Source organism: Lagenorhynchus albirostris, chromosome X (assembly GCF_949774975.1).
Source record: "Lagenorhynchus albirostris chromosome X, mLagAlb1.1, whole genome shotgun sequence".
NCBI lineage: Eukaryota > Metazoa > Chordata > Mammalia > Artiodactyla > Delphinidae > Lagenorhynchus > Lagenorhynchus albirostris.
The window spans coordinates 72396790-72409284 of NC_083116.1; the positions used below are offsets into that span (position 1 = coordinate 72396790).

General features: G+C 38.3%; 1 protein-coding gene across 1 annotated transcript in view; it reads right to left on the reverse strand.

Annotated features, from left to right (window-relative positions):
* KIF4A (kinesin family member 4A) overlaps positions 1-12495 on the reverse strand; it is a 126286-nt gene that overhangs the window by 57084 nt on the left and 56707 nt on the right. The window contains exon 9 of the mRNA XM_060138622.1: positions 11743-11804. Within this exon, the coding sequence (XP_059994605.1) occupies positions 11743-11804 (62 nt within the window). The remainder of the gene's footprint in view (positions 1-11742; positions 11805-12495) is intronic.

A 12495-nucleotide genomic window follows, 5' to 3' on the forward strand; every position in this document is an offset into this window, starting at 1 on the left:
CTTGCCTCCCTTCAAACTGATGACCCACAGCCTCCTGTTCATTTGTCTATCAATTTTTAATGGCTTATAGTGGGTGGTGGCAACAATAGTATTCATTTCAAATAGGAGTGGAAGGGACAGAAATAGCTTCAAACAATGTTTGGCATTTATGCAGATTACTTGCTATCACTTCCAGACTACTGAAACAGATCAATAAGAAGCAGTTTTGATTTGCTTTTTTTGTAATCCACTGGGATTAATTGCTCAAAAGACTAGAAAATAGGACTGGCAAAAAAAGATCAGAAGAAATATGAAGATTTGATCTGAAGGAAACGGAAGGGGAAAATGAATAGTTGTCAAGGATATAATAAAGAGAAAAAAAGGACAGGGAACAGCTGTTCTCAATCTCAAGAAAGGACAGAAAAGGATTTCAGGAACAGATGCCCTCTCACCCAGTTTAAGATTTCCATGAAGTCTTATAGAAGATCTTAGCATGTTCTTTATCAAAAGTTAAGAGCAAGGCCACACCATAGGGTTTCATTACACTCTTGAGAATTTACTAGAACTCTTATGAAGGAATGTTCAATTGTGGATTATAAAAATAAACTATGAGTAAATTTAGTGTTAGTTTAGATTGCTCTGATTTCTTTATTGTTATTAAACTGAAAACTTCCATGCATCATTCATGCAAGTTGACAAGCTCCAAAGTAATGATACTTTTAACTCAAGTTTTTTTCCTCTAAAAATTTCCAAGGTTTCTCTAAACCGGGGAAAATACAATGTAAACCAATGTTTCCTCTTTCAGATGCTATTTAATTGCCAATGCTAGTAGGATTCCTCAGTTGAGCATGTGAAAATTGACAAACACGTGCAGAAAATCTATACAAAAGCTTCAATGACACACATTCACAAAGAAAAGAATATAACCTAAGGAAAAAAGCAAAAAAAAATCATGTATATAAACTGTACATTTTGTAAAAAGCCTTAAGAAATGTCTCTAAAGATATAAATATACATTTTTGAGAAAAGTAGCATTTTATTTCTCTGTAAAACATTGAACAATTGAGTTACATTGTTTCATTCATCAACTGTTTCTTAGAATCTGTTACTTTTGTAGCTAAAACTATATCCTATAGGATATTCTAGGTAGTTGGAAGTCTGGAATGGTTTTCATTAGTCTTGTCTTACATGAAACAGGTCTGTGCTAAATTGAAAGAAAAGATGGGTCAATTGCTTCTAAACTGGCTATACTAGAACAGGTCTTTAGGAGACCCTTTAAAAGATCCAAGCTTTCCTCAGTTCCTTTATCCAACATTTTAAAAATATTATCAGGAAACCAAGATTAAATGACCCAAAGAGGGAGAGTTACAAAGAGAAGGGCAGTCATTTCTGGGTGATAAAACTATGACAAATTTTAAGATTTATTCTTTATACTTTTCTAAATGTTCTATAAGAAGCAAGGTATCACTTTTATAATCAGAAAAAATGATTGAGTTATTGAAAATAAGGATATTAAAAGAAAATAGGTCCACACCAAACACAAGTATAAACTCCAAATGGAAAAATGAAATGTAAATAATAAAACCAACACAAGTACTAGAAGAAAACATGGGTGATTTCCTCTTTAATCTTGGCATAGAGAAAGCTTCTTAACTATGAAGCAAAATCCAGAAACATGAGGAGAATGTAAACAGTGTAGCGACTTCGGAAAAGTTTGGCAGTTTCTTTAAAAGTTAAACATATGACCCAGAAATTCCACTTCTAGGTATCTACCCAATAAAAAACATATGTCCATACAAAAACTTGCAGGTGAATATTCATGGAAGCATAATTCATAATATTCACAAAGTTGAAACAACCCAAAAGTCCATGAACTGGTAAATGGATAGACAAAATGTGGTATATCCAGACAACGGAATACTATTTAGCAATGAAAAGGAATGAAGTACTGATCATCTCAGAAACATTATAGATGAAAGAAGCCAGACAAAAAGTCCACATACTGTAAGATTCCACATACATGTAATGTCCACAATAGGCAAATTGTGTAGAAAAAGACAGCAGATTAGTGATTGCCTGGGGCTGGGAGTGGGAACAGAAGTGAGTGCAAATGGGCACAAGGGATCTTTCTGGGGTGATGGAAATGTTCCAAAATTGGATTGTGGTGATAGTTGTACAACTCTGTAAGTTTACTAAAAACCATTGAATTGTACACTTAAAATTAGTTAATTTAATGGTATGTAAATTATATCTCAATAAATCTAGAGGCTAAAAAATCTGGAGGCAATAAAAAAAGGATGGATAAACTTTTTACTACATAAAGAGTAATTTTTTGGCCTGCCTGAGATGAGGTGTTGGTGGCAGCCATTCCGCACTAGGAACTCCAGTCAGAAGAGCCAGGTGAGAGGCCTCTGCACATGGCCCCTGTGAGCAAGTGAATCCCAACTAAGCACAAAGGGGAAAAAAAAGGTCATCTCAGAGCTGTGACTATTTTCAAGGCCACTGTTTTTCCCTGTGGAACACTGCCTTTGGGGCAAAACAAGGAAGGAGCAGCTGATTCTAATGTGCAGTGCAGAAGGAGAGCCACTGCAGGCCAGCTTCCCCAATTCTAAAGGCACTCCAGCCGTGTGGCTAACAGGGTCTGGGTGCTCCGGCTGGGTGTCAGGCCTGAGCCTCTGAGGTGGGAGAGCTGAGTTCAGGACACTGGACCACCAGAGACCTCGTAATATCAATTGGCACGAGCTCTCCAAGAGATCTCTGTCCCAATGCTAAGACCCAGCTCCAGTCAACAACCAGCAAGCTCCAGTGCTGGATACCCCATGCCAAACAACTAGCAAGACAGGAACACAACCCCACCCATTAGCAGAGAGGTTGCCTAAAATCATACTAAATTCACAGACACTCCAAAACACACCACAAGATGCAATCCTGCCCATCAGAAAGACAAGATCCAACCTCATCCACCAGAACACAGGCACCAGTTCCTTCCACCAGGAAACCTACACAACCCACTGAACAAACCTTAACCACTGGGGGCAGACACCAAAAACAACGAGAACTACAAACTGGCAGCCTGCAAAAAGACCCCAAACACAGTAAGTTAAGCAAAATGAGAAGACAGAGAAACAAGCAGCAGATGAAGGAGCAAGGTAAAAACCCACCAGACCAAACAAATGAAGAGGAAAAAGACAGTCTACCTGAAAAAGAATTCAGAGTAAGGATAGTAAAGATGATCCAAAATCATGGAAACACAATGGAGAAAATACAAGAAACGTTTAACGAGGACGTAGAAGAACTAAAGAGCAAACAAACGATGACGAACAACACAAAAAATGAAATTAAAAATTCTCTAGGGGCTTCCCTGATGGTGCAGTGGTTAAGAATCCGCCTGCCAAGGCAGGGGACACAGGTTTGAGCCCTGGTCTGGGAAGATCCCACATGCTGCGGAGCAATTAAGCCCGTGCGCCACAACTGCTGAGCATGAGCTCTAGAGCCCATGAGCCACAACTACTGAGCCTGCGTGCCACAACTACTGAAGCCCGTGCACCTAGAGCCTGTGTTCCGCAACAAGAGAAGACACTGCAATGAGAAGCCTGCGCACCGCAACAAAGAGTAACCCCTGCTCGCCACAACTACAGAAAGCCCGTGTGCAGCAACGAAGACCCAGGCAGCCAAAAATAAATAAATTTATATTTTAAAAAAATTTCTAGAAGGAATCAATAGCAGAATAACTGAGGTAGAAGAACAGATAAGTGACCTGGAAGATAAAATAGTGGAAATAACTACCACAGAGCAGAATAAAAAAAAAGGATGAAAAGAATTGAGGACAGTCTTAGAGACTGCTGGGACAACATTAAACATACCAACATTCAAATTATAGAGGTCCCAGAAGAAGAAGAGAAAAAGAAAGGGATTGAGAAAATATTTGAAGAGATTATAGTTGAAAACTTCCCTAATATGGGAAAGGAAATAGTCAATCAAGTCCAGGAAGCGTAGAGAGTCCCACAGAGGAAAAATCCAATGAGAAACATGCCAAGGCACATATTAATCAAACTATCAAATATTAAATAAAAAGAAAAAACATTAAAAGCAGCAAGGGAAAAGAAACAAATAACATACAAGGGAATCCCCATAAGGTTACCAGCTGATCCTTCAGCAGAAACTCTGCAAGCCAGAAGGGAGTGGCAGGACATATTTAAAGTGATGAAAGGGAAAAACCTACAACCAAGATTACTGTACCCAGCAAGGATTTCATTCAGATTCGACAGAGAAATTAAAACCTTTACAGACAAGCAAAAGCTAAGAGAATTCAGCATCACCAAACCAGCTTTACAGCAAATCCTAAAGGAACATCTCTAGGCACGAACCACAAGAGAAGGAAAAGACCTACAATAACAGACACAAAACAATTAAGAAGATGGTAATAGGAACATACATATCAATAATTACCTTAAATATAAATGGATTAAATGCTCCCACCAAAAGACATAGACTGGTGGAATGGATGCAAAAAAAAGACCCGTATATATGCTGTCTACAAGAGACCACCTTCAGACCTAGGGACACATACAGACTGAAAGTGAGGGGATGGAAAAAGATATTCGATGAAAATGGAAACCAAAAGAAAGCTGGAGTAGCAATTCTCATATCAGACAAAATAGACTTTAAAATAAAGATTATTACAAGAGACAAAGAAGGACGCTACATAATGTTCAAGGGATCAATCCAAGAAGATATAACAAGTGTAAATATTTATGCACGCAACATAGGAGCACCTCAATACATAAGGCAAATGCTAACAGCCATAAAAGGGGAAATCGACAGTAACACAATAATAGTAGGGGACTTTAACACCCCACTTTCACCAATTGACAAATCAACCAAAATGAAAATAAATAAGGAAACACAAGCTTTAAATGACACAATAAACCAGATAGATTTAATTGATATTTTCAGGACATTCCATCCGAAAACAGCAGACTACACTTTCTTCTCAATTGCACATGGAACATTTTCCAGGATAAAGCACATCTTGGGTCACAAATCAAGCCTTGGTAAATTTAAGAAAACTGAAATCATATTAGAAATAAATTACAGAGAAAAAAGGTAAAAAACACAAACACATGGAGGCTAAACAATACATTACTACATAACCAAGAGATCACTGAAGAAATAAAAGAGGAAATCAAAAAATACCTAGAGACAAATGACGATGAAAACACGACAATCCAAAACCTATGGGATGCAGCAAAAGCTGTTTTAAGAGGGAAGTTTATAGCAATACAATCCTACCTGAAGAAACAAGAAAAATCTCAAATAATCAATCTAACGTTACACCTAAAGGAACTAGAGAAATAGAAAACAAAACCCAAAGTTAGTAGAAGGAAAGAAATCATAAAGCTCAGAGCAGAAATAAATGAAATAGAAACAAAGAAAACAATAGCAAAGATCAATAAAACTAAAAGCTGATTCTTTGAGAAGATAAACAAAATTGATAAACCTTTAGCCAGACTCATCAAGAAAAAGAGGGAGAGGACTCAAATCAATAAAATTAGAAATGAAAAAGGAGAAGTTACAACAGACACCACAGAAATACAAAGCATCCTAAGAGACTACTACAAGCAACTCTATGCCAATAAAATGGACAACCTGGAAGAAATGGCCAAATTCTTAGAAAGGTATAACCTTCTGAGACTGAACCAGGAAGAAATAGAAAGTATGAACAGACCAATCACAAGTAATGAAATTGAAACTGTGATTAAAAATCTTCCAACAAACAAAAGTCCAGGACCAGATGGCTTCACAGGTGAATTCTATCAAACATTTAGAGAAGAGCTAACACCTATCCCTCCCGAACTCTTCGAAAAAACTGCAGAGGAAGGAAGACTCCGAAACTCATTCTATGAGGCCACCAACAGCCTGATACCAAAGCCAGACAAAGATGTCACAAAGAAAGAAAATTACAGACCAATATCACTGATGAACATAGATGCAAAAATCCTCAACAAAATACTGGCAGACAGAATCCAACAACAAATTAAAAGGATCATACACCATGACCAAGGGGGATTTATCCCAGGATGCAAGGATTCTTCAATATGCCTAATCAATCAATGTGATACACCATATTAACAAATTGAAGAATAAAAACCATTTGATCATCTCAATAGATGCAGAGAAAGCTTTGACAAAATTCAACACCTATTTATCATAAAAACTCTCCAGAGAGTGGGCCTAGAGGGAACTTACCTCAACATAATAAAGGCCATAATAAAGGACAACATAATATACGACAAACCCACAGCAAACATTCTCAATGCTGAAAAACTGAAAGCATTTCCTCTAAGATCAGGAAAAAGACAAGGATGTCCACTCTTGCCACTATTATTCAACATAGTTTCAGAAGTCCTAGCCATGGCAATCAGAGAAGAAAAAGAAAAAAAAGGAATACAAATTGGAAAAGAAGAAGTAAAACTGTCACTGTTTGCAGGTGACAAGATACTATACATAGAGTATCCTAAAGATGCCACCAGAAAACTACTAGAGCTAATCAATGAATTTGGTAAAGTTGCACGATATAAAATTAATGCACAGAAGTCCCTTGCATTCCTATACACTAACAACGAAAGATCAGAAAGAGAAATTAAGGAAACAATCCCATTCACCAACCATTGCAACAAAAAGAATAAAATACCTAGGAATCAACCTACCTAAGGAGGTAAAAGACCTGTATTCAGAAAACTATAAGAGACTGATGAAAGAAATTAAAGACAACACAAACAGATGGAGAGATATACCATGTTCTTGGATTGGAAGAATCAATATTGTGAAAATAAGTATACTACCCAAAGCAATTTACAGATTCATTGCAATCCCTATCAAACTACCACTGGCATTTCTCACAGAACTAGAACAAAAAATTTCACAATTTATATGGAAACACAAAAGACCCCGAATAGCCAAAGAAGTCTTGAGGGAAAAAAACTGGAGCTGGAGGAATCAGACTCCCCGACTTCAGGCTATACTACAAATTTACAGTAATCAAGACAATATGGTACTGGCACAAAAACAGAAATACAGATCAGTGGAACAGGATAGAAAGCCCAGAGATAAACCCTCCCACCTATTGTCAACTAATCTATGACAAAGGAGGCAAGGATATACAATGGAGAAAAGACAGTCTCTTCAATAAGTAGTGCTGGGAAAACTGAACAGCTATATGTAAATGAATGAAATTAGAACACTCCCTAACACCATACACAAAAATAAACTCAAAGTGGATTAAAGACCTAAATGTAAGACCTGACACTATAAAACTCTTAGACGAAAACACAGGAAGAACACTCTTTGACATAAATCACAGCAAGATCTTTTTTGACCCATTTCCTAGAGTAATGAAAACAAAAACAAACAAACAAACAGGGCCTAATGAAACTTAAAAGCTTTTGCACAGCAAAGGAAACTATAAATGAGAGGAAAAGACAACCCTCAGAATGGGAGAAAATATCTGTGAATGAATCAGTGGACAAAGGATTAATCTCCAAAATATATAAACAGCTCATGAAGCTCAATATTAAAAAAAACTAACAACTCAATCAAAACATGGGCAGAAGACCTAAGTAGGCATTTCTCCAAATAAGACATACAGATGGCCAAAAGGCACATGAAAAGCTGCTCAACATCACTTATCATCAGAGAAATGCAAATCAAAATTACAACAAGGTATCACCTCACACCAGTTAGAATGGGCATTATCAGGAACTCTACAAACAACAAATGCTGGAAAGGGGGTGGAGAAATGGGAACTCTCTTGCATTGTTGGTGGGGATGTAAATTGATACAGCCACTATGGAGAACAGTAATGGAGGTTCCTTAAAAAACTAAAAATAGAATTACCATATGATCCAGCAATCTTACTACTGGGCATATACCCAGAGAAAACCATAATTCAAAAAGACACATGCACCCCAATGTTCACTGCAGCACTATTTACAATAGCCAGGTCATGGAAGCAACCTAAATGCCCATCGACAGATGAATGGATAAAGAAGATGTGGCACATATATACAATGGAATATTACTCAGCCATAAAAAGGAATGACATTGGGTAACTTGTAGAGACGTGGATGGACCTAGAGACTGTCATACAGAGTGAAGTAAGTCAGAAAGAGAAAAACAAATATCATATATTAACGCATATACGTGGAATCTAGACAAATGGTACAGATGAACCCGTTTGCAAGGCAGAAATAGAGACACAGATGTGGAGAACAGACGTATGGACACCAACGGGGGAAAACCGTGGTGGGGTGGGGATGGTGGTGTGCTGTATTGGGTGATTGGGATTGACATATATACACTGATGTGTATAAAATTGATGACTAATAAGAACCTGCTGTTTAAAAAAATAAATACAATAAAATTTTAAAAATATTGTGGTAAAAAGCACAACATAAAATTTACCATCTTAACCAGTAAATTTTAAGTGTACAGTTCAACAGTGTTAAGTATATTCACATTGTTGTGCAATGGATCTCCAAAAGTTTTTCACCTTGTAAAACTGAAATTCCATACCCATTATACAACAACTCTCCACACACACACCCCAGTCTGTTATTTTAGTTTTGTGCCACTGCTTCTAATGCTCTTTACCTTCACCTATGTGCACACAGAACTTTGCCTATATTTTCTTCTAGTTCTCTTGTAGGTTTTTTTTTCTTAAAAACTGTGGGGACTTCCCTGTTGGCACAGTGGTTAAAAATACGCCGGCCAATGCAAGGGACATGGGTTTGATCCCTGGTCTGGGAATATTCCCACATGCCGTGGAGGAACTAAGCCGGTGCGCCACAACTCCTGAGCTTGTGCTCTAGAGCCCGTGAGCCACAAGTACTGAGCCCGCATGCCACAACTACTGAAGCCCCCGCACCTAGAGCCCGTGCTCCACAACAAGAGAAGCCACCGCAATGAGAAGCCCACACAACGCAAGGAAGAGTAGCCCCCGCTTGCCGCAACTAGAGAAAGCCCACATGCAGCCATGAAGACCCAATGCAGGAATAAATAAATAAATAAATAAATAAATTTACATTAAAAAAATTGTGGTAAAAAACATATAACATAAAACTTACCGTCCTAACCATTTTTAAGTGTACAGTTGAGTAGCACTAAGTATATTTACATTGCTGTGAAATAGATCTCCAGAACTTTTTCATCTTGTAAAACTCAAATTATATACCCATTACATAACAACTCCCTTTTTCCCCCTCCCCTAGCCCCTGGTAACCACCATGCTAGTTTCCATTTCTATGAATTCAAGTACTTTAAATTCCTTATATAAGTGGAATCATACAGTATTTGTCTTTTTGTGACTGGCTTATTTCACTTACATAACGCCCTCAAGTTTCATTCATGTTGTAACATGTTATAGGATTTCCTTCCTTTTTAAGGCTGAATAATATTCTGTTGTATGTATATACCACATTTTATTTATACATTCATACACTGATGGACATCTGTATTGCTTCTGCTTCTTAGCTACTTTTTATTTATTTAGTTAGTTAGTTTTTATGGAATATAGGAAGGTGTTTAAGTCCTTCCTATATTCTTTTTTTAAAATAAATTTATTTTTTATTTATTTATTTTTGGCTCCATTGGGTCTTCATTGCTGCATGCAGGCTTTCTTTAGTTGCAGCAAGCAGGGGCTACTCTTCATTGCGGTGCGCAGCCTTCTCATTATGGTGGCTTCTCTTGTTGTGGAGCATGGGCTCTAGGCGCACGGGCTTCAGTAGTTGCGGTATGCGGGCTCAGTAGTTGTGGCTCGCAGGCTCTAGAGCACAGGCACAGTAGTTGTGGCGCACGGGCTTAGTTGCTCCACGGCATGTGGGATCTTCCTGGACCAGGGCATGAACCCATGTGCCCTGCATTGGCAGGCGGATTCTTAACCACTGTGCCACAAGGGAAGCTGTTAGCTACTTTAAAAAAAATCTTTATTTACTTATTTGGCTGCATCAGGTCTTAGTTGTGGCATGCAGGATCTTTCGTTGCAGCACATGGGCTCTTTGTTGTGGTGTGCGGGCTTGTCTCTGGTTGAGGCGTGTGGGCTCCAGAGTGCGGGGACTCAGCAGCTGCTGCGCACGGGCTCTCTAGCTGTGGCACGCAGGCCCCAGAATGTGCAGGCTTAGTTGCCCCACAGCATGTGGGATCTTAGTTCCCCAACCAGTGATTGAACCCACGTCTCCTGCATTGGAAGGCAGATTCTTAACCAGTGAACCACCAGGGAAATCCCTCTTAGCTATTATGAATAGTGCTGTTATGAACATGGGTATGCAAATATCTCTTTGAGACCCTGTTTTCGATTCTTTCGGATATATACCCAGAAGTGTGATTGCTGGATCATATGGTAGTTCTATTTTTAATTTTCTGAGGAACCTCCATACCGTTTTCCATAGCAGTTACACCATTTTAGAATCCTTTCAACAGTGCACAAAGGTTCTAATTTAATTTCTCCACATCCTCCTCATATCCTTTCCAACATTTGTTACTTTTTGTTATTTTTTGTTTTTGATAGTAGCCATCCTGACAGGTGTATGGTGATATCTCATTTTGGTTTTGATTTGCATTTCTCTGCTCTGAGTATATCTTTTTGTAAAACTCTGACTCTTAGACCACGATAATGTTTCACATACACTTCATATACCCAAAATATAAACAAACAATTAAAACTAACCAAGTAAGATGTAGTGGGAACCCACAATGGAATACAAACAGTAACTCTGGGAAACAATATCTTGCCTGGATATTCTAAGCCTAAAGACAAAAGAATTATACATATATGCTGTAATCTAGTTCCTAAAAGTGTTTCTCACAGGGGTATGGGCTAGCAATTCCAAAATTATTTTACGTGTATACTAGAACTGAACAAGTAAGTAAATAGAATGCAGATAATGAGAGCTGGTTTTTCACTGCTGGAGAAAGAAGTTATAAATAAGGAGAGCGGGAGGATTAGAATAAACCCTGTAGTGTTGGACTGGAATCAGAGGTATCAGTCTAAAATCATGGTTTTTAATATATACACAGTTAGGTAGACATAAAAATATAGATATATGTGTGGGTTACTATACATACAGATATTTCCTAGCTCTACTCACTGAGAGGGCCTAGAAGTAATGACTTCTCAGTAACAATGAGCACACCTAGCACCCAGATCTGGTTTCTAAACACCATTTTCCAATTAAAAAGAAAACCCAGGGCTCCTTGGACATATGGTTGATTCCAGAATTGGGGCAGGGAAAATAGAAGACGGGTGTGGAGCATCTGGTAGAAATGCTTAAAAACTTGATAGCGTGTTAAAGAATACAACAGCCACCCTGAAGGAGCTCCTAGTGGACAAAGCAGAAACAACAAATAAAACAAGCAATAAAACATAATGCTAGTATTGGATGTTAATGCATAGAATAAAATAAATACCCATGAGTCTATATGGCTATAAATACATAATGAAATAAATAAATGGTGGGAGGGGAGAGACAGCTCTTCCTCATAGTAGAATTCCAATTAATAAATTTCTGAGGCCAGAACCTATGCTCTTTCTATTATACCAGGTTGTCTCAAAGCTAACTAGCTAGTCCTAAATAGACAGCAAGTTTGTTAAGTTCCCTACCTTGACACCAAGTGCTACCAGAAACTTTAGAATATCAGGGGAAAACAATCATAAGGAGAAAAAGGCTCTGTTAGAATATACATTTAAAATTAATCTATGACTCTTACTTTATAGATCCAGGCAGGGTACCTCCATGGGCTTGCAGCAACAAGACCTGTAGCTGTTGTACCTGGAACAGGCAAAGAAAAATAGTCAGCTAGTTACCAATCAAAAGTTACTTATCGGGCTTCCCTGGTGGCGCAGTGGTTGGGAGTCCGCCTGCCGATGCAGGGGACACGGGTTCATGCCCCGGTTGGGAGGATCCCAAATGCCGCGGAGCGGCTGGGCCCGTGGGCCATGGCCGCTGAGCTTGCGTGTCCAGAGCCTGTGCTCCACAACGGGAGAGGCCACAGCAGTGAGAGGCTCGCGTACCGCAAAAAAAAAAAAAAAAAAAAAAAAAAAAAAGTTACTTATCCCTTATCAGCAAAATTACCATGATTAGTAGTCGGGTAATCTTACTTGATACCTATGAAATCTAAAGCATATCTTAGGTATTACAGAAAGCAACATGGTTGATGATTCAATGATAAAAGGACAATCAGCATTACATGAATAACTAGTACTTAGAAGATGAGTTGTCTCTTTTACCTAAGCATCTTCATGAGTTTTTATTGAGAATCTATTTTTTTAAAATTTATTTTTATTATTATTATTTTTTAAAATATTTACTTATTTTGGCTGCACCAGGTCTTAGCTGCGGCACATGGGATCTTCGCTGTGGCATGTTTAGTTGCAGCACACCGACTTCTTAGTTGTGGCAGGCACGTGGGATCTAGTTCCCTGACCAGGGATTGAACCCGGGCCCCCTGCATTGGGAGCAC